Source organism: Bombina bombina, chromosome 3 (genome assembly GCF_027579735.1).
Source record: "Bombina bombina isolate aBomBom1 chromosome 3, aBomBom1.pri, whole genome shotgun sequence".
NCBI lineage: Eukaryota > Metazoa > Chordata > Amphibia > Anura > Bombinatoridae > Bombina > Bombina bombina.
The window spans coordinates 1151151087-1151178831 of NC_069501.1; the positions used below are offsets into that span (position 1 = coordinate 1151151087).

Genomic DNA, 27745 nt, shown 5'->3' on the forward strand with positions numbered 1-27745 from the left:
TGGAATGTGGATAGCATATAGGCAACAATTGTGAACTTCTGCCCACTATATAATCCGAGCCACCTTCTTCATGGCTAAGGAACTCCAGGTTCCTCCCTTGTGGTTGATGTAAGCCACTGAGGTGATGTTGTCTGAGTGGAATCTGATAAACCGGGCTAAGGCTAACTGAGGCAAAGCCATCAGAGAATGGAAAATCGCTCTCATTTCCAAGATATTTATGGGGAGAGCAGACTCCTCCCAAGTCCATAGACCCTGCGCCTTTAATGAGTCCCAGACTGCTCCCCAGCCTAGCAGACTGGAGTCCGTGGTCACAATCACTCAAGGTGGTCTCCAAAAGCATGTGCCCTGAGACAGATGCTCCTGAGAGAACCACACGGGAGAGAGTCTCTTGTTGACTGATCTAGAACTATCGTCTGAGTCAGATCCAAATGATTTCCATTCCATTGTCTGAGCATGTATAACTGCAGAGCTTTCAGATGAAATCGAGTAAAGGGAATGATGTCCATGTAAGCGACCATCAGACCAATAATCTCCAAACATTGAGCTACTGATGGCTGAACAGTAGACTGAAAAAGAGAGGCAAGAGGAAAGAATTTTGGATTTTCTGACCTCTGTCAGAAAAATCTTCATAGATGGGGAATCTTTAATGTTCCCTAAGAAAACCAACCTTGTAGCTGGAACAAGGGAACTCTTTTCCAGATTCACTTTCCAACCATGGGAACGTAAAAAAGACAAGATCTCTGTATGAGAGTTTTCTTGTTGAAAAGTTGGCGCCTGAATCAAAATGTCGTCCAGGTAGGGCGCTACTGCAATTCCCTGAGAACTGATCACTGCCAAACGAGCCCCCAGAATCTTTGAGAAAATTCTGGGAGCTTTGGCAAGGCCAAAGAAGAAGAGCCACAAACTGAAAGTGTTGATCCAGAAAAGCAAATCTCAGGAATTTGCGATGATCCCTGTGAATGGGAACATGAAGATACACATCCTTCAAATCTATGGTCGTCATGAACTGACCTTCTTGTACCAGTGGAAGAATGGAACGAATAGTCTCCATTTTGAAGGACGGTAACTTGTTGAGACACTTTAGATCTAAAATGGGTCGAAAAGTTCCCTCTCTTTTTGGAACCACAAACAGGTGGGGACATCTCGTATCCAGGCTTAACAAAACAGGGAAAGTCTGCCCCCCACTTGATCCGATCCCGGGGCAGAGCCTTGATGCTGACTTAGAATCAGCTGCAGGCTTATTAGACTGCTTCCCCTTGTTCCAAGACTGGTTGGATTTCCAAGAAGGCTTAAACTGTTCCTGCTTGGAAGAGGAAGACTGCTGACTTTGTTGTCCTTTAGACCCTTTCTTTTCCACCCATAATCTCAGAAATAATTTCTGCCAGACCAGGTCCAAACAAGGTCTTACACTTATAAGAAAGCGCCAAAAGCTTAGACATCAGCCAACCAAGATTTAAGCCACAAAGCCCAGCGGGCTATGACAGTGAAACCAGGCATCTTGGCTCCTAGTCTGATAACTTGCATGTTAGCATCAGAAATAAAGCAATTGGCTAATTTAAGAGCCTTAATCCTATCCTGGATTTCCTCTAACGAAGACTCTTCTAAAATAGAGCCAGACAAGGCATCGCACCAATAAGATGTTTCACTTGCTACAGTGGCAATACAAACTGCAGGTTGCCATTGAAGACCCTGATGAACACACAACTTTTTCAAATAAACCTCCAACTTCTTGTCCATGGGATCCTTAAAAGAACAACTATCCTATAGGGATCGTAGTTCTCTTAGCCAGAGTAGAAATAGCTCCTTCTACTTTAGGCACCGTGCGCCATGAATCCTTAATAGAATCAGCAACAGGAAACATCTTTTTTAAAAATAGAAGGGAATAAAGGAATCCCTGGCTTCTCCCATTCCTGTGAAATAATCTCCGTCACTATGGTCAGGAACAGGAAACGCTTCCACGGAGTTTACTAGATTTCTTAGGGTTGATAACAACAGAAGAATCGGAGTCGTCCAAAGTAGTCAATACATCCTTCAACAGGACACAAAGGTGTTCAAGCTTAAATCTGAAGTTAACTTCTTCAGTATCAGGCAAATCAGTTACAGTCTGAATCTGAGATCTCACCCTCAGAAGCTACCGAGGTATCCTCCCCATCAGATTTATGAGGAAGGACAACCTGCGTATTAGCAGCTGAAACAGACACCTTAGCATCTGATAAATGATTAGTCTTCCTCTTGCGTTTCCCTAAAACAGGAAAAGCAGATTATGCCGCAGAAGATATCGGAGTAGCAAAATCAGCAGGCAAATATACTCCTCCAGAAGGATGAGAGGAACCGCAGGGCACTACTTGCGACACCAATGAAGCTTGAGACGTTTGAGGAGAAAGCTGTGGCATTGCCTGAACAGCATTATCCTGAGAGATTTTATTGGGCTCAGAGGACAACAACTTATCTTTAAATTCAAGAGTTCTAGCTAAGCATGCAGCACATAATTGCATAGGCAAAACAATTTGTTCTTTAAGGCATAACACACAATTATCAAAAGACACAGTCTTGATCCATGTCTATAAAAAAAAATTAAAATTATAAATTAAAGTTGATACAGTCACTTTAAGAAAAAGAACGAGAAAATAAGCAAACAGAGCCAGCGAAAAAATAACTAAGACAGGACCTCTGCACGTCAGCCGAACTGAGGTGTCTTACCTGACCTTGCAACAAACACTCTGCATAAGCAAATAAAGCAGAGAATTCCCAGCCAATCCAAGCACTCTCCTTCTGCCCTTGAGACCGACACGAAGCCCGGAATGAAGGAAACAGAAAACAAGTCGGCCAGTGACTCCACTCAGTTTACTAAATGCGGAACAGCGGAAGTCACATAACATATCTGACCAGAAACAGCGTAGCAGAGTAAAAGCGCGCGTTTCTGTGCAGAAGGAAAAAAAAGTAACTGCTTTCTAGAGCGAAACCCTGGAAAATTCAAATAAGCCCACACAATCAGGGTTGTCAACATCTTAACTCACAACACATGAGCCACAAAATAAAGGGATATGCTTTATTTCCAATAAAAAGCATTTAACCCCTTAGTCTCCCTGTCTCATTTATACAGTGCCTGCCCTCTGCCAGAAAATACCCTAAATAAAGGATATATATGTCCCATAAAAAGATGCAGCTAAAATTTCATAACAGCCAATCTCCAATACCTAGAGACAAAAAAGCACTTACCTGCAATCCAGCTGTCTGGCAGGGAGGAAGCTCATCAGACCTGTGGAAAAAAGAAAGAACAGAGTAACCTAACTCTGGCTTTCTATACCTAGGGCAGCAATATGGTAGGAAACAAAGTAAGCACAACCTCACAACTTCCTAACTGCTTAAAAGCCACCACTACTCTACTGAAGAGATTAACGTGGACTACAGCTAAACCCCAAATCTTGCTTGAAGCTAAAAGAAATCCAATTTTTCTTCAGACACCAAACTTCACCTCCTCCATTGACAGAGTCAAAGAGAATGACTGGGGGATTATGGGTAGGGAAGTGACATTTAAAAGCTTTGCTGTGGTGCTCTTTGCCTCCTCCTGCTGGCCAGGAGTGATATTCCCACTAGTAATTGAATGACGTTGTGGATGCTCCATATCTTAAGAAAGAAATTGGGTTTAGCGTCCCTTTAATATATTGTAGTCAAAGGGAATCTTTAATGTTCCCTAAGAAAACCAACCTTGTAGCTGGAACAAGGGAACTCTTTTCCAGATTCACTTTCCAACCATGGGAACGTAAAAAAGACAAGATCTCTGTATGAGAGTTTTCTTGTTGAAAAGTTGGCGCCTGAATCAAAATGTCGTCCAGGTAGGGCGCTACTGCAATTCCCTGAGAACTGATCACTGCCAAACGAGCCCCCAGAATCTTTGAGAAAATTCTGGGAGCTTTGGCAAGGCCAAAGAAGAAGAGCCACAAACTGAAAGTGTTGATCCAGAAAAGCAAATCTCAGGAATTTGCGATGATCCCTGTGAATGGGAACATGAAGATACACATCCTTCAAATCTATGGTCGTCATGAACTGACCTTCTTGTACCAGTGGAAGAATGGAACGAATAGTCTCCATTTTGAAGGACGGTAACTTGTTGAGACACTTTAGATCTAAAATGGGTCGAAAAGTTCCCTCTCTTTTTGGAACCACAAACAGGTGGGGACATCTCGTATCCAGGCTTAACAAAACAGGGAAAGTCTGCCCCCCACTTGATCCGATCCCGGGGCAGAGCCTTGATGCTGACTTAGAATCAGCTGCAGGCTTATTAGACTGCTTCCCCTTGTTCCAAGACTGGTTGGATTTCCAAGAAGGCTTAAACTGTTCCTGCTTGGAAGAGGAAGACTGCTGACTTTGTTGTCCTTTAGACCCTTTCTTTTCCACCCATAATCTCAGAAATAATTTCTGCCAGACCAGGTCCAAACAAGGTCTTACACTTATAAGAAAGCGCCAAAAGCTTAGACATCAGCCAACCAAGATTTAAGCCACAAAGCCCAGCGGGCTATGACAGTGAAACCAGGCATCTTGGCTCCTAGTCTGATAACTTGCATGTTAGCATCAGAAATAAAGCAATTGGCTAATTTAAGAGCCTTAATCCTATCCTGGATTTCCTCTAACGAAGACTCTTCTAAAATAGAGCCAGACAAGGCATCGCACCAATAAGATGTTTCACTTGCTACAGTGGCAATACAAACTGCAGGTTGCCATTGAAGACCCTGATGAACACACAACTTTTTCAAATAAACCTCCAACTTCTTGTCCATGGGATCCTTAAAAGAACAACTATCCTATAGGGATCGTAGTTCTCTTAGCCAGAGTAGAAATAGCTCCTTCTACTTTAGGCACCGTGCGCCATGAATCCTTAATAGAATCAGCAACAGGAAACATCTTTTTTAAAAATAGAAGGGAATAAAGGAATCCCTGGCTTCTCCCATTCCTGTGAAATAATCTCCGTCACTATGGTCAGGAACAGGAAACGCTTCCACGGAGTTTACTAGATTTCTTAGGGTTGATAACAACAGAAGAATCGGAGTCGTCCAAAGTAGTCAATACATCCTTCAACAGGACACAAAGGTGTTCAAGCTTAAATCTGAAGTTAACTTCTTCAGTATCAGGCAAATCAGTTACAGTCTGAATCTGAGATCTCACCCTCAGAAGCTACCGAGGTATCCTCCCCATCAGATTTATGAGGAAGGACAACCTGCGTATTAGCAGCTGAAACAGACACCTTAGCATCTGATAAATGATTAGTCTTCCTCTTGCGTTTCCCTAAAACAGGAAAAGCAGATTATGCCGCAGAAGATATCGGAGTAGCAAAATCAGCAGGCAAATATACTCCTCCAGAAGGATGAGAGGAACCGCAGGGCACTACTTGCGACACCAATGAAGCTTGAGACGTTTGAGGAGAAAGCTGTGGCATTGCCTGAACAGCATTATCCTGAGAGATTTTATTGGGCTCAGAGGACAACAACTTATCTTTAAATTCAAGAGTTCTAGCTAAGCATGCAGCACATAATTGCATAGGCAAAACAATTTGTTCTTTAAGGCATAACACACAATTATCAAAAGACACAGTCTTGATCCATGTCTATAAAAAAAAATTAAAATTATAAATTAAAGTTGATACAGTCACTTTAAGAAAAAGAACGAGAAAATAAGCAAACAGAGCCAGCGAAAAAATAACTAAGACAGGACCTCTGCACGTCAGCCGAACTGAGGTGTCTTACCTGACCTTGCAACAAACACTCTGCATAAGCAAATAAAGCAGAGAATTCCCAGCCAATCCAAGCACTCTCCTTCTGCCCTTGAGACCGACACGAAGCCCGGAATGAAGGAAACAGAAAACAAGTCGGCCAGTGACTCCACTCAGTTTACTAAATGCGGAACAGCGGAAGTCACATAACATATCTGACCAGAAACAGCGTAGCAGAGTAAAAGCGCGCGTTTCTGTGCAGAAGGAAAAAAAAGTAACTGCTTTCTAGAGCGAAACCCTGGAAAATTCAAATAAGCCCACACAATCAGGGTTGTCAACATCTTAACTCACAACACATGAGCCACAAAATAAAGGGATATGCTTTATTTCCAATAAAAAGCATTTAACCCCTTAGTCTCCCTGTCTCATTTATACAGTGCCTGCCCTCTGCCAGAAAATACCCTAAATAAAGGATATATATGTCCCATAAAAAGATGCAGCTAAAATTTCATAACAGCCAATCTCCAATACCTAGAGACAAAAAAGCACTTACCTGCAATCCAGCTGTCTGGCAGGGAGGAAGCTCATCAGACCTGTGGAAAAAAGAAAGAACAGAGTAACCTAACTCTGGCTTTCTATACCTAGGGCAGCAATATGGTAGGAAACAAAGTAAGCACAACCTCACAACTTCCTAACTGCTTAAAAGCCACCACTACTCTACTGAAGAGATTAACGTGGACTACAGCTAAACCCCAAATCTTGCTTGAAGCTAAAAGAAATCCAATTTTTCTTCAGACACCAAACTTCACCTCCTCCATTGACAGAGTCAAAGAGAATGACTGGGGGATTATGGGTAGGGAAGTGACATTTAAAAGCTTTGCTGTGGTGCTCTTTGCCTCCTCCTGCTGGCCAGGAGTGATATTCCCACTAGTAATTGAATGACGTTGTGGATGCTCCATATCTTAAGAAAGAAATTGGGTTTAGCGTCCCTTTAATATATTGTAGTCAAAGTTGCATACTAAAAGTAAAGGACCATTAAAAAAGCAGAATTGCATTAACAAGTAAATAATAAGACTATGCAACAGCAGTTACCCTGAATTTTAATGAGCAGTAGATTTTTTTTTTTCAGACAAATTTAAAAATTTACTTGGAGTTTGCTGCCCTGCCCCCCCTGTATCATGTGATAGACATCAGCCAATCTCAGACTCATATACAAATTCATAGACACTGTGAATGTTTGCACATTGCTCAGTAGGAGCTGGTAGTTCAAAAAGTGTGCATCTAAAAAGATTTGTGCACAATTGATACTTGGGTATATAATGCTCAGTATATCAAAAGGTACAATTCCTGCAGTATAATTGCAGAGAGCAACAAGACAAGAAAAATGTTGGTTATTCAGCATAGGAAAAACAAAATTTATGCTTACCTGATAAATTTATTTCTCTTTGACACGATGAGTCCACGGATCATCTAACTACTATTGGGAATATCACTCCTGCCCAGCAGGAGGCAGCAAAGAGCACCACAGCAAAGCTGTTAAATATCACCTCCCTTCCCTCCAACCCCAGTCATTCGACCGAAGTAAAGGAGAGAAAGGAAGCAACAAGGTGCAGAGGTGTCTGAAGTTTATAACATACCAACAACCTGTCTAAAGAACAGGGCGAGCCATGGGCTCATTGTGTCAAGAAAGAAATACATTTATCTGGTAAGCATAAATTTTGTTTTCTTTCTAATGACACGATGAGTCCACAGATCATCGAATTACTATTGGGAATCAATACCCAAGCTAGAGTACACAGATAAGGGAGGGACAAGACAGGGAACCTAAACAGGAGGCACCACTGCTTGAAGAACCCTTCTCCCAAAAGCGGCCTCAGCCGAGGCAAAAGTGTCTAATTTGTAGAATTTTTAAAAAGTGTGAAGAGAGGACTAAGTTGCAGCCTTGCAAATCTGTTCCACAGAAGCTTCATTTTTGACTCAGGAGGCTGCTGTCCAGCCGTTTCATAGGCAAAGCGAATAATACTCTTCAGCCACAAAGAAAGAAGTAGTCATAGCTTTCTGTCCCTTACGTTTTCCAGAGAATACCACAAACAGAGCAGAAGATTGAGGAAAATCCTTATTCGCCTGTAAATAGAATTTTAGAGCATGTACCAAGTCCAGATTGTGTAGAAGCCATTCCTTCTGAGAAGAAGGATTAGGACACAAGGAAGGAACAACAATCTCCTGATTAATGTTCCGGTCAGAAACTGCTTTAGGGAAAAAAAAAAACTAATTTGGTACGTAAAACAACCTTATCCAAATGAAAAATAAAGGTAAGGAGACTCATACTGTAATGCCGAGAGCTCCGACACTCTACGAGCAGATGAAATAGCAACAAGAAACAAAACTTTCCAAGATAACAACTTAATATCTAAGGAATGCAAAGGCTCAAACAGAGCCCCTTGAAGAAACTTAAGAACTAAATTAAGACTCCAGGCAGGAGTAACCGGTTTAAACACAGGTCTGATCCTGACCAAGGCCTGACAAAACGACTGCACGTCTGGTATATCCGCCAGACGTTTATGTAACAAATTAGACAAGGCAGATATTTGACCCTTTAGGGAACTTGCCGATAATTCTAGCTCTACTCCAAGAGTAACTCTTCACACCAATATAGATATTTACGCCATATATTGCAGTAAATATTTCTAGTCACAGGTTTATGAGCCTGAATCCTGGTCTCTATGACTGATTCCGAAAATCCCCGCTTGGACAAAATTAAGCGACTCCAAGCAGTCAGCTTCAGAGAAACTAGATTTGGATGAAGGAAGGGCCCTTGAAGTAGAAGGTCCTTCCTCAATGGAAGTCTCCAAGGTGGAAAAGAAGACATGTCCACCAGATCTGCATACCAAATCCTGCTAAGCAGTGAGAAACACTGATGCCGTCTCCTGCTTGATTCGAGCAATGACCCGAGGTAGAAGAGCGAACGGAGGAAATAGGTATGCAAGACTGAAATTCCAAGGTACCGCCAGGGTGTCTATCAGTACAGCCTGAGGGTCCCTTGACCTCGACCCGTAAATCGGAAGCTTGGCATTCAGCCGAGATGCCATGAGATCCAATTCCGACTGACCCCATTTGAGAATCAGGCTGGAAAACACTTCCGGATGGAGTACCCACTCCCCCGGGTGAATGGTCTGCCTAATCAGGAAGTCCGCCTCCCAGTTGTCCACCCCTGGGATGTGGATCACCAACAGACAGCAATTGTGGGTCTCTGCCCACCGACTTATCTTGGCTACTTCTGTCATGGCTAAGGAACTCCGCGTTCCTCCCTGATAGTTGATGTAAGCCACTGAAGTTATGTTGTCCGACTGGAACCTGATGAACCGGACCGAGGCTAACTGGGGCCAGGCCAGAAGAGCATTGAAGATTGCTCTCAGCTCCAGAATTTTTATGGGCAGAACAGACTCCGACTGAGTCCAAGTTCCTTGACAGAGACCCAGACTGCTCCCCATCCCAGAAGGCTGGCGTCTGTTGTCACAATCACCCAAGAGGGTCTGCGAAAGTAGGTTCCCTGGGAAAGATGATCCTGAGACAACCACCAAAGAAGAGAATCCCTTGTCTCCTGCTCCAGCTGTATTCGCGGAGACAAATCTGCATAATCTCCATTCTACTGACTGAGCATGTTTAACTGCAGAGGTCTGAGATGGAAACGTGCGAACAGGATGATGTCCATTGCCGCTACCATCAGCCGGATTACCTCCATGCACTGAGCCACTGATGGCCGAGGAGAGGACTTAAGCGCTAGGTAAGAAATCGAAAATCTTTGATTTCCTGACTTCTGTCAGAAAAATCTTCATTGATAAGGAATATATTATGGTTCCTAAGAAGATTACCCTTGTATTTGGAACTAAGGAGATTTTTTCAAAATTTACCTTCCATCCGTGAGATCGCAGGAAAGATAACATTTCCGTGTGGGATCTTGCTTGTTGAAAGGATGGCGCCTGGACCAGGATCTCGTCCAAATAAGGCACCACTGCAATGCCCCGTAATCGGAGCACCGCCAACAGGGATCCCAGAACCTTCGAGAAAATTCTGGGAGCTATGGCAAGGCCAAATGGAAGAGCCACGAACAGGAAGTGTTTGTCTAGAAATGCAAACCATAGAAACTTGTGATGGTCCCTGTGGATAGGAACATGCAGGTACGCGTCCTTTAAATCCACGGTTGTCATAAATTGACCCTCTTGGATCAAAGGAATAATGGAACGAATAGTTTCCATCTTAAAGGATGGTACTCTGAGGAATTTGTTTAGACTCTTGAGATCTAAAATTGGTCTGAAGATTCCCTCCTTTTTGGGAACCACGAACAGATTGGAATAGAACCACCGACCCAGTTCCTGCATCGGAACAGGAACTATCACTCCCAGGTCTGAGAGGTCCCGTACACAGTGTAAGAACGCCTCTCTTTTTGTCTGGTCTACAGATAATCTTGAAAGCAGAAACCTGCCCCTGGGAGGAAAGTTCTTGAACTCTAGTTTGTATCCCTGGGACACGATGTCTACCGCCCAGGGATCCTGAACATCTCGAACCCAAGCCTGAGTGAAGAAGGGGATCAGGGACAGGCCCTTCATGCTGTTTTTGATTGAATAGCAGACTTTTTGGATTGTTTTCCCTTGTTCCAAGACTGATTGGGTCTCCAGGAAGGTTTGGACTGCTCCTGCTTGGAAGAGGAAGGGGAAGGATTTCCCTTGAAATTTCGAAAGGAACGAAAATTACTCTGACGTCCCTTTTGTTTGTTTCTCTTATCCTGAGGGAGAAAATTACCCTTTCCTCCCATAATGTCAGAAATTATTTCCGTCAAACCCGGTCCAAACAAGTTCTTTCCCTTGTAAGGAATCGCCAAAAGTTTAGACTTAGATGACACATCCGCAGACCAAGATTTTAACCATAAAGCTCTGCGGGCTAGCACAGCAAAACCTGAAACCTTTGCTCCCAGTTTAATAACCTGTAGGGAAGCATCCGTAATAAAAGAATTGGCCAACTTAAGGGCCTTTATGCTATCCTGGATCTCTTCAAGGGGAGTGTCTGTCCTAATAGAATCAGACAACGCATCAAACTAGTATGCCGCCACACTAGTGACGGTAGCAATGCACACTGCAGGTTGCCATTGTAAACCCTGGTGTACATACATCTTCTTGAGTAACCACACTAATTTTTTGTCCATAGGATCCTTAAAAGCACAACTATCCTCTATGGGGATAGTAGTCCTCTTAGCCAGAGTGGAAATTGCCCCTTCCACCTTGGGTACTGTTTGCCAAGACTCCTTAATAGAGTCCGCTATGTGAAACATCTTTTTAAATATAGGGGATGGAGAAAAAGGGATACCCAGTCTCTCCCATTCCTTTGCAATGATCTCAGTAGCTCAATCTGGTACAGGAAAAACCTCCATCATGGAAGGTACATCAAAATATTTGTTTAGCTTACTGGATTTCTTGGGATTAACTATGGCAGTGGTGTCGCTGTCGTCCAGTGTAGTCAAAACCTCCTTAAGTAACAGACGGAGGTGTTCTAGCTTAAACCTGAAAGATACAACTTCAGTATCAGCAAGAGGAATTACACTGTCAGAGTCTGAGATTTCACCCTCAGATGCTACCAAAGTATCCTCCTCCTCAGGCTTCTGGGAGGGGACATACGAAATAACAACAACTGCGTCATTAACCTCACTTACTGAATGTTTATTTTTCCTCTTGCGCTTTCCCTGCACATGGGAAAAGCAGACAATGCATCAGAAACCGCAGAGGACATGAGAGAAGCGATATCTTACAACGTAACTCCAGGAGGAGTTTGAGAGGAAGCGCAGGGCACTGCATGTGTGGGCGATAAAAGTTGGGACGCGCGAGGAGAAAGCTGTGGCATATATTGACCATTGTCATTAGACTATCCCTATAATTTAAAGTTCTCTCAATACATGAGGAACAGAAAGGGATTGGTGGTTCCACATTGGCATCAAAATAAAGAACGATGACATTTTGAAGGGCCTCTTGGTCCATTCTGATCCACAATGCATCAAATTACCAAATAAAAAGCTTACATTTTTCAATAAAAATTAAAAACAGAAAAAAACTTTACTGTCTCTTTAAATTTTAAAACGTAACTTTTTTAAATTTTCTTTTGTAGTAAGGACTAAATAGGGCTACACAAATACTGTTGAACACCTCTACACCTCAGCTTAACTTTGCTGAGGTGCCTACCTGCCCTGCTGACACCGGCACAATTCCCCTCAGCAAAAGATCCGTAACTCGGTCTGCAGAATAATGAAACGTTGTCCGGTCCTAGAAACGCATTCCTTTAGTCTAATATGCGTTATGCTGACTGAGACTGCTATCTTATCACAACTTATTCTCTCCGGTCACAGGAAATGAAAGAAAAAGTGGTACGCAACACAAACTGCCACCTCAGATAGCTCCGCCCATCGTGGTCATCTAAAAATAAAATCTCCCGGGCAGCATAATTTAAAGTCAAGCCGCCTGGAGCAGTGAAACCACAATAAATTGAGCCTTATTTAACCTCCTCAGCCCCAGTGCCTGCCATAATACACTGCCTACATAAGTCCCCTCCAACATATGGGAGACTGTGTGTCCCTTAATGAATATAGTGCACAAACTTTTTCTGAGTCCTTTTTATTTTTTACTAGTCCCAGAAAAAAATAAAATCAGCACTTACCTCATAAATCTGCCAGGCAGCAAGGCAGTTCACTAGGTTTGAGAGGTCTTCTCCCTCACATGGACCTGTGAAAAAAGAGATAAAGACTGAGTAATCTTACTCAGGCTTTCAGAGTAAGGGCAGCATAAACTACATGGGAGGCGCAGTGAGAATTATGTCCCACAAGTTCCCATTGCTCTAAAGCCACCACTGCTCTACTGTAGACTGATATGGACTTCGGCTACATCCTAGAACAAAGCAGCACAATCTTGCACTACTAAAAAAAAAAAAATCTTGCTTGAAGAATCTTTTACTAACACCTAACTTTACCACTTCCTTGCTCTAACGTAGGCATAGAGAATGACTGGGGTTGGAGGGAAGGGAGGTGATATTTAACAGCTTTGCTGTGGTGCTCTTTGCCGCCTCCTGCTGGGCAGGAGTGATAGTCTCAATAGTAATTAGATGACCCGTGGACTCATTGTGTCATTAGTAAGAAATCCATTTAAAAAAATGTGTTAAAATCACATCACAGGGGGGCGGAGCCAACCGCTGAAGGAGCAAGACGTGCCACTACAGAGCTCCTAATAAGCAGATCACTAAAATAACTAATTATGGGGTCCTAAGTGCCTAGATAGTTTACATCTCGCTCTCGACCTAACATAAGGACACGATCTCTCTGTCTGAGCCCAAGATGAAACTGCCGCCATTGTTATTCATCAGCTAGCTGAAGCAGTAGCAGAGGGGCTGGAATCAGAACTGACAATTAGCCGTTTCACGAACTAGCCTACTCCCTGGCCACTCATCTTACTGGTTATCAGTCCCTTTTACACTACTAGCAACATGGGGGAACTCTCAATCTGCCTTATTTCTCTTCTCGATGACTTAAGCAGAAAAGCTGACAGATGCTTCTATGGATTACAAACTACGCACATCGAACTGCGCAATCAAGATGGCGCCCCTCCACTAAATCTATCTGACTCCTCTATGGAGAATCGAAAGGAAGACCCCCTGCCAGCTCAGCACCATCATCAATGTGCACAGAGGAGACAGACCAGTCACGTCCCAGCCAGCACTCTGCTACAGTCGGCAATTCACGACTCACTGCAACCACACCTTGAAGCCCTGCTTCATTCCGAGGCGGCCATACCGGATCCCACAGGTCCCACTCCGACCATCACTAGACACCACCCTCATCTTACCCTCTCCTTACCTCCGCTCCCGGACAGCACTGGCACCTACCGCGCTTAAGATCCTGGGAGATACAGCTGATTGCTGCGGGCGGTCAGGGACGCCTGGCCGCATCATAGCTAAGGCCATCACAGCATGGGGGAGAGAAGTCCGGACCGCAGATCTGTCTGGTTTCCCTGAGGGCAAAACTCCTCATCACTCCTTCTCACACAGGTCTTATCTCTCCAGCGGAGTTTACACAGAGCCCAGCCGAGATTTCAAAGCTGACATTAAAATTGGAGTGGGCTAGAAAGACACTTTTACCTCTATAAGGGTTCTCCCCCTGACTCCATGGGACTTAAGTCTATGTTTATGTTGCAGTCAGACTCCTATCATTGCAGTGTATTATTTCTATGCTGCCTTATATGTTTCACAGCAGCTATTTTTGATGTTCCCCTGATCAGAATACCTGACATCTTAGTTGGTGTTTAGGCAGCTTGATTATTGTTTTTTCCCTGTGAAATGTTGGGGTAGTTATTACATTTTTCTGCATTTAATATCTCAAATACCTGCCTCTATAGTTGTTATATAATGTTATCAAATCTGCTCCATGAGCTTTATTTCACAAGTTATAAGGTTAGCCAGACAGGAGCTACTTGGAGCTGCAACCTTATTATATTACTCACCTCCTATTACATTTATTTGAAGATAAAGAGAGATATAAGATGCCAAACATAAGATGAGGGCTATTACTGCAGAATCTGGGGAGGTTTTTGTTGACTGCTCACTGTTTAGTCTATCATTGCAATGTGACTCTATATATATCTTACAACAATTGTTATTTTATCTACAGGGACATGAACCCCCCCTACCTTTATCTTAAGCATACCACTTTGATGTTTCCAACTCTCATCCCTCCTGAATCTAATCTCTCTCACTATGAGACACTACCTGATACTACCTGTAAGCCGCTTGATTCCCCTAGCTCAGACGGCAGCTATAGGCGTCTCCATACATACACACATGAGGCAAGAGTACTATCCCTGAAACTTTTAATTTATTTATATAGTTATCTAGATATTGTACGTACCTAGCCAGGTTGATGCCCCCCACCTCTCCCCCCTGCATATTCCCTTAACCTCAGATAAGACACGCGTTTAACAAGAGTCCAACCTCCCCCCCCCACATACTCCCTCTGCACTTTCCTTCTTTTCATCCCTTTCTCTCCCCCCTTTTTCTTCCTCTCTTTAAAGCAGCACTAACTTGCTGACTTTCCCCATCTTGCTCTTTTAAAGGGACAGTCTATACCAGAATTTTTATTGTTTTAAAAGATAGATAATCCCTTTATTATCCATTTCCCAGTTTTGCATAACCAACACAGTTATAATAATATACTTTTAACCTCTGTGATTATCTTGTATCTAAGCCTCTGCAAACTGCCCCTTTTTTCAGTTCTTTTGACAGACTTGCACTCTAGCCAATCAGTGCCTGCTCCCAGATAACTTCTCGTGCACGAGCACAGTGTTATCTATATGAAATACGTGAACTAACACCCTCTAGTGGTGAAAAACTGTTAAAATGCAATTTGAAAGAGGTGGGCTTCAAGGTCTAAGAAATTAGCATATGAACCTCCTAGGTTAAGCTTTCAACTAAGAATATCAAGAGAACAAATCAAAATTGGTGATGAAAGTAAATTGGAAAATTGTTTAAAATTACATGCTCTATCTGAATCATGAACGTTTATTTTGGCCTAGACTGTCCCTTTAAGTACCAGGTCCAAAAGTGACCACTCTCAACGCTAATTTCCTCTCTCAATGTCCATTAGCTCCGTTGGGTTCAAAAGTAGCCCATCATTTTCATAGAGGAACTCACTTTAGAACATAATATAAAACAGAGGTTTCAGATGACTAGCCATACAGATTTCATGTATTTTCTCTTTCCTTTTTGCTTTAATCAAAATGTTTCTGATTGTCATGTAATAGGATATATATGTTTTATGGCATTTCACACATGTTTTCCTATGACCTCAATAAAAATTATTAAAAAAAAAAAAAAAAAAATCACATCACAAAAACTTAAAGGGACAGTCTAGTCCAAAATAAACTTTCATGTTTCAGATAGAGCATGTCATTTTAAACAATTTTCCAATTTACTTTTATCACTAATTTTTCTTTGTTCTTTTGGTATTCTTAGTTGAAAGCTTAACCTAGGAGGTTCATATGCTAATTTCTTAGACCTTGAAGCCCACCTCTTTCAGATTGCATTTTAACAGTTTTTCACCACTAGAGGGTGTTAGTTCACGTATTTCATATAGATAACACTGTGCTCGTGCACGTGAAGTAATCTGTGAGCAGGCACTGATTGGCTAGACTGCAAGTCTGTCAAAAGAACTGAAAAAAGGGGCAGTTTGCAGAGGCTTAGATACAAGATAATCACAGAGGTTAAAAGTATATTATTATAACTGTGTTGGTTATGCAAAACTGGGAAATGGGTAATAAAGGGATTATCTATCTTTTAAAACAATAAAAATTCTGGTGTAGACTGTCCCTTTAAACTATATGTTATATTGAAAACATACTTACTTTGCATACTGTGCGAGAGGCAATTTTAACACATTGAAAATGTCCTTGTTCTTCATCAAATAGACGGAACGCAAATAAGAAACAAAACACTAAAATACAAACAAAAAATATATATATTTTAAGTAGGAAAATAATCTTCAAAGATCTATAATTATAATTGATGAGGCTTTTAATAAATTAACAAGAATGTAAATAAATAATGGACAACCAAGGATGAAGAAATTTGTTTTTATATCACAGTCATTAAAACCAAGTATTTATATATAGAGAGATGATGTAGATTTTTACATATTTACTGTGTATTATCCAATTAAACTATAATGTATGCATGTCCTCTCCAAGACTAAGAATATAAATTTAAACATTTTATAATAATGGGATTAGAACTGAAGGAAAACAAGACAGACAAAGGTTTAAAGCCTCCAATATAAGTTACAAGCTCACTCAATAGTTTAGAAGTGAAAGAATTTGTACCCTGTTGCAGGGCGCAGGAGAGAGTGTCATCTGAGATCACCTGAACTCTGCACTAGTTTTCTAAAAAAAGCTAACAGGGAACTATCTTTCTAAAACAATGTTTTAAGCGTCTTCCTATAACTTTTCATCTCCATTTTCTTCCCTTACTAAAATACTAAATCACTCACTATCTCAGAATCTCTACTCCTTCAGAAAGCCTCATCTTAGATACAAATATATTAAAAACTTAAAGGGACAGTAAAGTCAAAACTAAACATTCAGAGCATGAAATTTTTAACAACTTTCAAATTGAGTACTACTAGGAATTTTGCATTGTTCTCTTGGTATCCTTTGTTGAAGAGAAAAGCTAGGTAGGCTGTTAGGAGCTCAGGAGCATGCACGTGTCTTTATAATTCTATGGCAGCAGCATTTGCAACTATGTATAACATTGCTATAAAAATGTTTAAAAACATAATTTATGTAAGAACTTACCTGATAAATTCATTTCATTCATATTAGCAAGAGTCCATGAGCTAGTGACGTATGGGATATACATTCCTACCAGGAGGGGCAAAGTTTCCCAAACCTCAAAATGCCTACAAATACACCCCTCACCACACCCACAAATCAGTTTAACGAATAGCCAAGAAGTGGGGTGATAAGAAAAAAGTGCGTAAGCATAAAAAATAAGGAATTGGAATAATTGTGCTTTATACAAAAAAATCATAACGACGACAAAAAGGGTGGGCCTCATGGACTCTTGCTAATATGAAAGAAATGAATTTATCAGGTAAGTTCTTACATAAATTATGTTTTCTTTCATGTAATTAGCAAGAGTCCATGAGCTAGTGACGTATGGGATAATGACTACCCAAGATGTGGATCTTTCCACGCAAGAGTCACTAGAGAGGGAGGGATAAAATAAAGACAGCCAATTCCGCTGAAAAATAATCCACACCCAAATAAAGTTAAAATTGATAATGAAAAAAACTGAAAATATAAGCAGAAGATTCAAACTGAAACAGCTGCCTGAAGTACTTTTCTACCAAAAACTGCTTCAGAAGAAGAAAACACATCAAAATGGTAGAATTTAGTAAAAGTATGCAAAGAAGACCAAGTTGCTGCTTTGCAAATCTGATCAACCGAAGCTTCATTCCTAAACGCCCAGGAAGTAGAAACTGACCTAGTAGAATGAGCTGTAATCCTTTGAGGCGGAGTTTTACCGACATAAGCATGATGAATTAAAGATTTCAACCAAGATGCCAAAGAAATGGCAGATGCCTTCTGACCTTTCCTAGAACCGGAAAAGATAACAAATAGACTAGAAGTCTTTCGGAAATTCTTAGTAGCTTCAACATAATATTTCAAAGCTCTAACTACATCCAAAGAATGCAATGATTTCTCCTTAGAATTCTTAGGATTAGGACATAATGAAGGAACCACAATTTCTCTACTAATGTTGTTGGAATTCACAACCTTAGGTAAAAATTCAAAAGAAGTTCGCAACACCGCCTTATCCTGATGAAAAATCAGAAAAGGAGACTCACAAGAAAGAGCAGATAATTCAGAAACTCTTCTGGCAGAAGAGATGGCCAAAAGGAACAAAACTTTCCAAGAAAGTAATTTAATGTCCAACGAATGCATAGGTTCAAACGGAGGAGCTTGAAGAGCCCCCAGAACCAAATTCAAACTCCAAGGAGGAGAGATTGACTTAATAACAGGTTTTATACGAACCAAAGCTTGTACAAAACAATGAATATCAGGAAGATTAGCAATCTTTCTGTGAAAAAGAACAGAAAGAGCAGAGATTTGTCCTTTCAAGGAACTTGCAGACAAACCTTTCTCCAAACCATCCTGAGGAAACTGTAAAATTCTCGGAATTCTAAAAGAATGCCAGGAAAAATGATGAGAAAGACACCAAGAAATATAAGTCTTCCAGACTCTATAATATATCTCCCTAGATACAGATTACGAGCCTGTAACATAGTATTAATCACAGAGTCAGAGAAACCTCTTTGACTAAGAATCAAGCGTTCAATCTCCATACCTTTAAATTTAAGGATTTGAGATCCTGATGGAAAAAAGGACCTTGCGACAGAAGGTCTGGTCTTAACGGAAGCGTCCACGGTTGGCAAGATCCGCATACCAAAACCTGTGAGGCCATGCTGGAGCTACCAGCAGAACAAACGAGCATTCCTTCAGAATCTTGGAGATCACTCTTGGAAGAAGAACTAGAGGCGGAAAGATATAAGCAGGATGATACTTCCAAGGAAGTGACAATGCATCCACTGCTTCCGCTTGAGGATCCCTGGATCTAGACAGATACCTGGGAAGTTTCTTGTTTAGATGAGAGGCCATCAGATCTATTTCTGGAAGTCCCCACATTTGGACAATCTGAAGAAATACCTCTGTGTGAAGAGACCATTCGCCCGGATGCAACGTTTGGCGACTGAGATAATCCGCTTCCCAATTGTCTATACCTGGGATATGAACCGCAGAAACTAGACAGGAGCTGGATTCCGCCCAAACCAGAATTCGAGATACTTCTTTCATAGCCAGAGGGCTGTGAGTCCCTCCTTGATGATTGATGTATGCCACAGTTGTGACATTGTCTGTCTGAAAACAAATGAACGATTCTCTCTTTAGAAGAGGCCAAGACTGAAGAGCTCTGAAAATTGCACGGAGTTCCAAAATATTGATCGGTAATCTCACCTCCTGAGATTCCCAAACCCCTTGTGCCGTCAGAGACCCCCACACAGCTCCCCAACCTGTAAGACTTGCATCTGTTGAGATTACAGTCCAGGTCGGAAGAACAAAAGAAGCCCCCTGAACTAAACGATGGTGATCTGTCCACCACGTCAGAGAGTGTCGTACAATCGGTTTTAAAGATATTAATTGAGATATCTTTGTGTAATCCCTGCACCACTGGTTCAGCATACAGAGCTGAAGAGGTCGAAGGTGAAAACGAGCAAAGGGGATCGCGTCCGATGCAGCAGTCATAAGACCTAGAATTTCCATGCATAAGGCTACCGAAGGGAATGATTGTGACTGAAGGTTTCGACAAGCTGATATCAATTTTAGACGTCTCTTGTCTGTCAAAGACAGAGTCATGGACACTGAATCTATCTGGAAACCCAAAAAGGTTACCCTTGTTTGAGGAATCAATGAACTTTTTAGTAAATTGATCCTCCAACCATGATCTTGAAGAAACAACACAAGTCTATTCGTATGAGATTCTGCTAAATGTGAAGACTGAGCAAGTACCAACATATCGTCCAAATAAGGAAATACCACAATACCCTGTTCTCTGATTACAGACAGAAGGGCACCGAGAACCTTTGTAAAAATTCTTGGAGCTGTTGCTAGGCCAAACGGCAGAGCCACAAACTGGTAATGCTCGTCTAGGAACGAGAATCTCAGAAACTGATAGTGATCTGGATGAATCGGAATATGCAGATATGCATCCTGTAAATCTATTGTAGACATATAATGCCCTTGCTGAACAAAAGGCAGGATAGTCCTTACAGTTACCATTTTGAATGTTGGTATCCTTACATAACGATTCAATATTTTTAGATCCAGAACTGGTCTGAAGGAATTCTCCTTCTTTGGTACAATGAAGAGATTTGAATAAAACCCCAGCCCCTGTTCCAGAACTGGAACTGGCATAATTACTCCAACCAACTCTAGATCTGAAACACATTTCAGAAATGCTTGAGCCTTCGCTGGATTTACTGGGACACGGGAAAGAAAAAATCTCTTTGCAGGAGGCCTTATCTTGAAGCCAATTCTGTACCCTTCTGAAACAATATTCTGAATCCAAAGATTGTGAACGGAATTGATCCAAATTTCTTTGAAAAAACGTAATCTGCCCCCTACCAGCTGAGCTGGAATGAGGGCCGCACCTTCATGTGGACTTAGGAGCTGGCTTTGATTTTCTAAAAGGCTTGGATTTATTCCAGACTGGAGATGGTTTCCAAACTGATACCGCTCCTGAGGATGAAGGATCAGGCTTTTGTTCCTTGTTGTGACGAAAGGAACGAAAACGATTATTAGACCTAAATTTACCTTTAGATTTTTTATCCTGTGGTAAAAAAACATAATTTATGCTTACCTGATAAATTTATTTCTCTTGTAGTGTATCCAGTCCACGGATCATCCATTACTTATGGGATATTAACTCCTCCCCAACAGGAAGTGCAAGAGGATTCACCCAGCAGAGCTGCTATATAGCTCCTCCCCTAACTGCCATTACCAGTCATTCGACCGAAAACATGCAGAGAAAGGAAAACCATAGGGTGCAGTGGTGACTGTAGTTTAATGGAAAAATTACCTGCCTTAAAGTGACAGGGCGGGCCGTGGACTGGATACACTACAAGAGAAATAAATTTATCAGGTAAGCATAAATTATGTTTTCTCTTGTTAAGTGTATCCAGTCCATGGATCATCCATTACTTATGGGATACCAATACCAAAGCTAAAGTACACGGATGACGGGAGGGACAGGCAGGCTCTTTATACGGAAGGAACCACTGCCTGAAGAACCTTTCTCCCAAAAACAGCCTCCGAAGAAGCAAAAGTGTCAAATTTGTAAAATTTGGAAAAAGTATGAAGAGAAGACCAAGTTGCAGCCTTGCAAATCTGTTCAACAGAAGCCTCATTCTTAAAGGCCCAAGTGGAAGCCACAGCTCTAGTAGAATGTGCTGTAATTCTTTCAGGAGGCTGCTGTCCAGCAGTCTCATAGGCTAACCGTATTATGCTACGAAGCCAAAAGGAGAGAGAGGTAGCCGAAGCTTTTTGACCTCTCCTCTGACCAGAATAAACGACAAACAGGGAAGACGTTTGTCGAAAATCCTTAGTTGCCTGTAGATAAAATTTCAGGGCACGGACTACATCTAGATTGTGTAGCAGACGTTCCTTTTTCGAAGAAGGATTAGGACACAAAGATGGAACCACAATCTCTTGATTGATATTCCTGTTAGTGACCACCTTAGGTAGGAACCCAGGTTTAGTACGCAGAACTACCTTGTCTGAATGAAAAATCAGATAAGGAGAATCACAATGTAAGGCAGATAACTCAGAGACTCTTCGAGCCGAGGAAATCGCCATTAAAAACAGAACTTTCCAAGATAACAACTTGATATCAATGGAATGAAGGGGTTCAAACGGAACCCCCTGTAAAACATTAAGAACTAAGTTCAAACTCCATGGTGGAGCAACAGTTTTAAACACAGGCTTGATCCTAGCTAAAGCCTGACAAAAAGCTTGAACGTCCGGAACTTCTGACAGACGTTTGTGTAAAAGAATGGACAGAGCTGAAATCTGTCCCTTTAAAGAACTAGCGGATAAACCCTTTTCTAAACCTTCTTGTAGAAAAGACAATATCCTCGGAATCCTAACCTTACTCCATGAGTAACTCTTGGATTCGCACCAATATAAGTATTTGCGCCATATCTTATGGTAAATCTTTCTGGTAACAGGCTTCCTAGCCTGTATTAAGGTATCAATAACTGACTCAGAAAAATCACGTTTTGATAAAATCAAGCGTTCAATTTCCAAGCAGTCAGCTTCAGAGAAATTAGATTTTGATGTTTGAAGGGACCCTGGATCAGAAGGTCCTGTTTCAGAGGTAGCGACCAAGGTGCACAGGATGACATGTCCACTAGATCTGCATACCAATTCCTGCGTGGCCATGCAGGTGCTATTAGAAACACTGATGCTCTCTCCTGTTTGATTCTGGCAATCAATCGAGGAAGCATCGGGAAGGGTGGAAACACATAAGCCATCCCGAAGGTCCAAGGTGCTGTCAAAGCATCTATCAGAACCGCTCCCGGATACCTGGATCTGGACCCGTAACGAGGAAGCTTGGCGTTCTGTCGAGACGCCATGAGATCTATCTCTGGTTTGCCCCAACGTCGAAGTATTTGGGCAAAGACCTCCGGATGAAGTTCCCACTCCCCCGGATGAAAAGTCTGACAACTTAAGAAATCCGCCTCCCAGTTCTCCACTCCCGGGATGTGGATTGCTGACAGGTGGCAAGAGTGAGACTCTGCCCAGCGAATTATCTTTGATACTTCCATCATTGCTAGGGAGCTTCTTGTCCCTCCCTGATGGTTGATGTAAGCTACAGTCGTGATGTTGTCCGACTGAAACATGATGAACCCCCGAGTTGTTAACTGGGGCCAAGCCAGAAGGGCATTGAGAACTGCTCTCAATTCCAGAATGTTTATTGGTAGGAGACTCTCCTCCTGATTCCATTGTCCCTGAGCCTTCAGAGAATTCCAGACAGCGCCCCAACCTAGTAGGCTGGCGTCTGTTGTTACAATTGTCCAGTCCGGCCTGCTGAATGGCATCACCCTGGACAGATGTGGCCGAGAAAGCCACCATAGAAGAGAATTTCTGGTCTCTTGATCCAGATTCAGAGTAGGGGACAAGTCTGAGTAATCCCCATTCCACGGACTTAGCATGCACAATTGCAGCGGTCTGAGATGTAGGCGTGCAAAGGGTACTATGTCCATTGCTGCTACCATTAAGCCAATCACCTCCATGCATTGAGCTACTGACGGGTGTTGAATGGAATGAAGGACACGGCATGCATTTTGAAGCTTGTTAACCTGTCTTCTGTCAGGTAAATCTTCATTTCTACAGAATCTATAAGAGTCCCCAAGAAGGGAACTCTTGTGAGTGGAAAGAGAGAACTCTTCTTTTCGTTCACCTTCCATCCATGCGACCTTAGAAATGCCAGTACTAACTCTGTATGAGACTTGGCAGTTTGAAAGCTTGAAGCTTGTATCAGAATGTCGTCTAGGTACGGAGCTACCGCAATTCCTCGCGGTCTTAGTACCGCCAGAAGAGCACACAGAACCTTTGTGAAGATTCTCGGAGCCGTAGCCAATCCGAATGGAAGAGCTACAAACTGGTAATGCCTGTCTAGAAAGGCAAACCTTAGATACCGGTAATGATCTTTGTGAATCGGTATGTGAAGGTAAGCATCCTTTAAATCCACTGTGGTCATGTACTGACCCTTTTGGATCATGGGTAAAATTGTCCGAATAGTTTCCATTTTGAACGATGGAACTCTTAGGAATTTGTTTAGGATCTTTAAATCCAAGATTGGCCTGAAAGTTCCCTCTTTTTTGGGAACCACAAACAGATTTGAGTAAAAACCTTGTCCTTGTTCCGACCGCGGAACCGGATGGATCACTCCCATTAATAAAAGATCTTGTACGCAGCGTAGAAACGCCTCTTTCTTTATTTGGTTTGTTGACAACCTTGACAGATGAAATCTCCCTCTTGGGGGAGAGAATTTGAAGTCTAGAAGGTATCCCTGAGATATGATCTCTAACGCCCAGGGATCCTGGACATCTCTTGCCCAAGCCTGGGCGAAGAGAGAAAGTCTGCCCCCCACTAGATCCGTTCCCGGATCGGGGGCCCTCGATTCATGCTGTCTTAGGGGCAGCAGCAGGTTTCCTGGCCTGCTTGCCCTTGTTCCAGGACTGGTTAGGTCTCCAGCCTTGTCTGTAGCGAGCAACAGCTCCTTCCTGTTTTGGTGCAGAGGAAGTTGATGCTGCTCCTGCTTTGAAATTACGAAAGGAACGAAAATTAGACTGTCTAGCCTTAGGTTTGGCTCTGTCTTGAGGCAGGGCATGGCCTTTACCTCCTGTAATGTCAGCGATAATTTCTTTCAACCCGGGCCCGAATAAGGTCTGCCCTTTGAAAGGTATATTAAGCAATTTAGATTTAGAAGTAACGTCAGCTGACCAGGATTTTAGCCACAGTGCTCTGCGTGCCTGAATGGCGAATCCGGAATTCTTAGCCGTAAGTTTAGTTAAATGTACTACGGCATCTGAAATAAATGAGTTAGCTAACTTAAGGGCTTTAAGCTTGTGTGTAATCTCATCTAATGGAGCTGATTCAAGTGTCTCTTCCAGAGACTCAAACCAAAATGCTGCTGCAGCCGTGACAGGCGCAATGCATGCAAGAGGTTGCAATATAAAACCTTGTTGAACAAACATTTTCTTAAGGTAACCCTCTAACTTTTTATCCATTGGATCTGAAAAGGCACAGCTATCCTCCACCGGGATAGTGGTACGCTTAGCTAAAGTAGAAACTGCTCCCTCCACCTTAGGGACCGTTTGCCATAAGTCCCGTGTGGTGGCGTCTATTGGAAACATCTTTCTAAATATCGGAGGGGGTGAGAACGGCACACCGGGTCTATCCCACTCCTTAGTAACAATTTCAGTAAGTCTCTTAGGTATAGGAAAAACGTCAGTACTCGCCGGTACCGCAAAATATTTATCCAACCTACACATTTTCTCTGGTATTGCAACTGTGTTACAATCATTCAGAGCCGCTAACACCTCCCCTAGTAATACACGGAGGTTTTTCAGCTTAAATTTAAAATTTGAAATATCTGAATCCAGTTTGTTTGGATCAGAACCGTCACCCGCAGAATGAAGCTCTCCGTCCTCATGTTCTGCAAATTGTGACGCAGTGTCTGACATGGCCCTAATATTATCAGCGCACTCTGTTCTCACCCCATAGTGATCACGCTTACCTCTTAGTTCTGGTAATTTAGCCAAAACTTCAGTCATAACAGTAGCCATATCCTGTAATGTGATTTGTAATGGCCGCCCAGATGTACTCGGCGCTACAATATCACGCACCTCCCGAGCGGGAGATGCAGGTACTGACACGTGAGGCGAGTTAGTCGGCATAACTCTCCCCTCGTTGTTTGGTGAAATATGTTCAATTTGTACAGATTGACTTTTATTTAAAGTAGCATCAATACAGTTAGTACATAAATTTCTATTGGCTTTAGCACATATAGCACAGATATCTTCCTCTGAATCAGACATGTTTAACACACTAGCAAATAAACTAGCAACTTGGAAATACTTTAAGTAATTTACTATAATATGAAAACGTACTGTGCCTATAAGAAGCACAGAAAAAGTTATGACAGTTGAAAATTAATAAACTGAAAAGTTATAGCATCAAATCTTTGTAAAAAACACAATTTTAGCAAAGGATTGCTCCCATTAGCAAAGGATAACTAACCCTGATAGCAGAAAAAAAAAAAAAAAAAAAAAAAAACAGAAAACAGAATTTATGTTTACCTGATAAATTACTTTCTCCAACGGTGTGTCCGGTCCACGGCGTCATCCTTACTTGTGGGATATTCTCTTCCCCAACAGGAAATGGCAAAGAGCCCAGCAAAGCTGGTCACATGATCCCTCCTAGGCTCCGCCTACCCCAGTCATTCGACCGACGTTAAGGAGGAATATTTGCATAGGAGAAACCATATGGTACCGTGGTGACTGTAGTTAAAGAAAATAAATTATCAGACCTGATTAAAAAAACCAGGGCGGGCCGTGGACCGGACACACCGTTGGAGAAAGTAATTTATCAGGTAAACATAAATTCTGTTTTCTCCAACATAGGTGTGTCCGGTCCACGGCGTCATCCTTACTTGTGGGAACCAATACCAAAGCTTTAGGACACGGATGAAGGGAGGGAGCAAATCAGGTCACCTAAATGGAAGGCACCACGGCTTGCAAAACCTTTCTCCCAAAAATAGCCTCAGAAGAAGCAAAAGTATCAAACTTGTAAAATTTGGTAAAAGTGTGCAGTGAAGACCAAGTCGCTGCCCTACATATCTGATCAACAGAAGCCTCGTTCTTGAAGGCCCATGTGGAAGCCACAGCCCTAGTGGAATGAGCTGTGATTCTTTCGGGAGGCTGCCGTCCGGCAGTCTCGTAAGCCAATCTGATGATGCTTTTAATCCAAAAAGAGAGAGAGGTAGAAGTTGCTTTTTGACCTCTCCTTTTACCAGAATAAACAACAAACAAGGAAGATGTTTGTCTAAAATCCTTTGTAGCATCTAAATAGAATTTTAGAGCGCGAACAACATCCAAATTGTGCAACAAACGTTCCTTCTTTGAAACTGGTTTCGGACACAGAGAAGGTACGATAATCTCCTGGTTAATGTTTTTGTTAGAAACAACTTTTGGAAGAAAACCAGGTTTAGTACGTAAAACCACCTTATCTGCATGGAACACCAGATAAGGAGGAGAACACTGCAGAGCAGATAATTCTGAAACTCTTCTAGCAGAAGAAATTGCAACTAAAAACAAAACTTTCCAAGATAATAACTTAATATCAACGGAATGCAAGGGTTCAAACGGAACCCCCTGAAGAACTGAAAGAACTAAATTGAGACTCCAAGGAGGAGTCAAAGGTTTGTAAACAGGCTTAATTCTAACCAGAGCCTGAACAAAGGCTTGAACATCTGGCACAGCAGCCAGTTTTTTGTGAAGTAACACCGACAAGGCAGAAATCTGTCCCTTCAGGGAACTTGCAGATAATCCTTTTTCCAATCCTTCTTGAAGGAAGGATAGAATCCTAGGAATCTTAACCTTGTCCCAAGAGAATCCTTTAGATTCACACCAACAGATATATTTTTTCCAAATTTTGTGGTAAATCTTTCTAGTTACAGGCTTTCTGGCCTGAACAAGAGTATCAATAACAGAATCTGAGAACCCTCGCTTCGATAAAATCAAGCGTTCAATCTCCAAGCAGTCAGCTGGAGTGAAACCAGATTCGGATGTTCGAACAGACCCTGAACAAGAAGGTCTCGTCTCAAAGGTAGCTTCCAAGGTGGAGCCGATGACATATTCACCAGATCTGCATACCAAGTCCTGCGTGGCCACGCAGGAGCTATCAAGATCACCGACGCCCTCTCCTGATTGATCCTGGCTACCAGCCTGGGGATGAGAGGAAACGGCGGGAACACATAAGCTAGTTTGAAGGTCCAAGGTGCTACTAGTGCATCCACTAGAGCCGCCTTGGGATCCCTGGATCTGGACCCGTAGCAAGGAACTTTGAAGTTCTGACGAGAGGCCATCAGATCCATGTCTGGAATGCCCCACAGCTGAGTGACTTGGGCAAAGATTTCCGGATGGAGTTCCCACTCCCCCGGATGCAATGTCTGACGACTCAGAAAATCCGCTTCCCAATTTTCCACTCCTGGGATGTGGATAGCAGACAGGTGGCAGGAGTGAGACTCCGCCCATAGAATGATTTTGGTCACTTCTTCCATCGCTAGGGAACTCCTTGTTCCCCCCTGATGGTTGATGTACGCAACAGTTGTCATGTT

The 27745-nt window shown here is 42.3% G+C and overlaps 1 protein-coding gene across 1 annotated transcript in view; it reads right to left on the reverse strand.

Moving 5' to 3' along the window:
* The window catches only part of DDX10 (DEAD-box helicase 10), an 856778-nt gene that overhangs the window by 626200 nt on the left and 202833 nt on the right, over positions 1 to 27745 (reverse strand). Inside the window, exon 12 of the mRNA XM_053708541.1 lies at positions 16135 to 16223. Within this exon, the coding sequence (XP_053564516.1) occupies positions 16135 to 16223 (89 nt within the window). The remainder of the gene's footprint in view (positions 1 to 16134; positions 16224 to 27745) is intronic.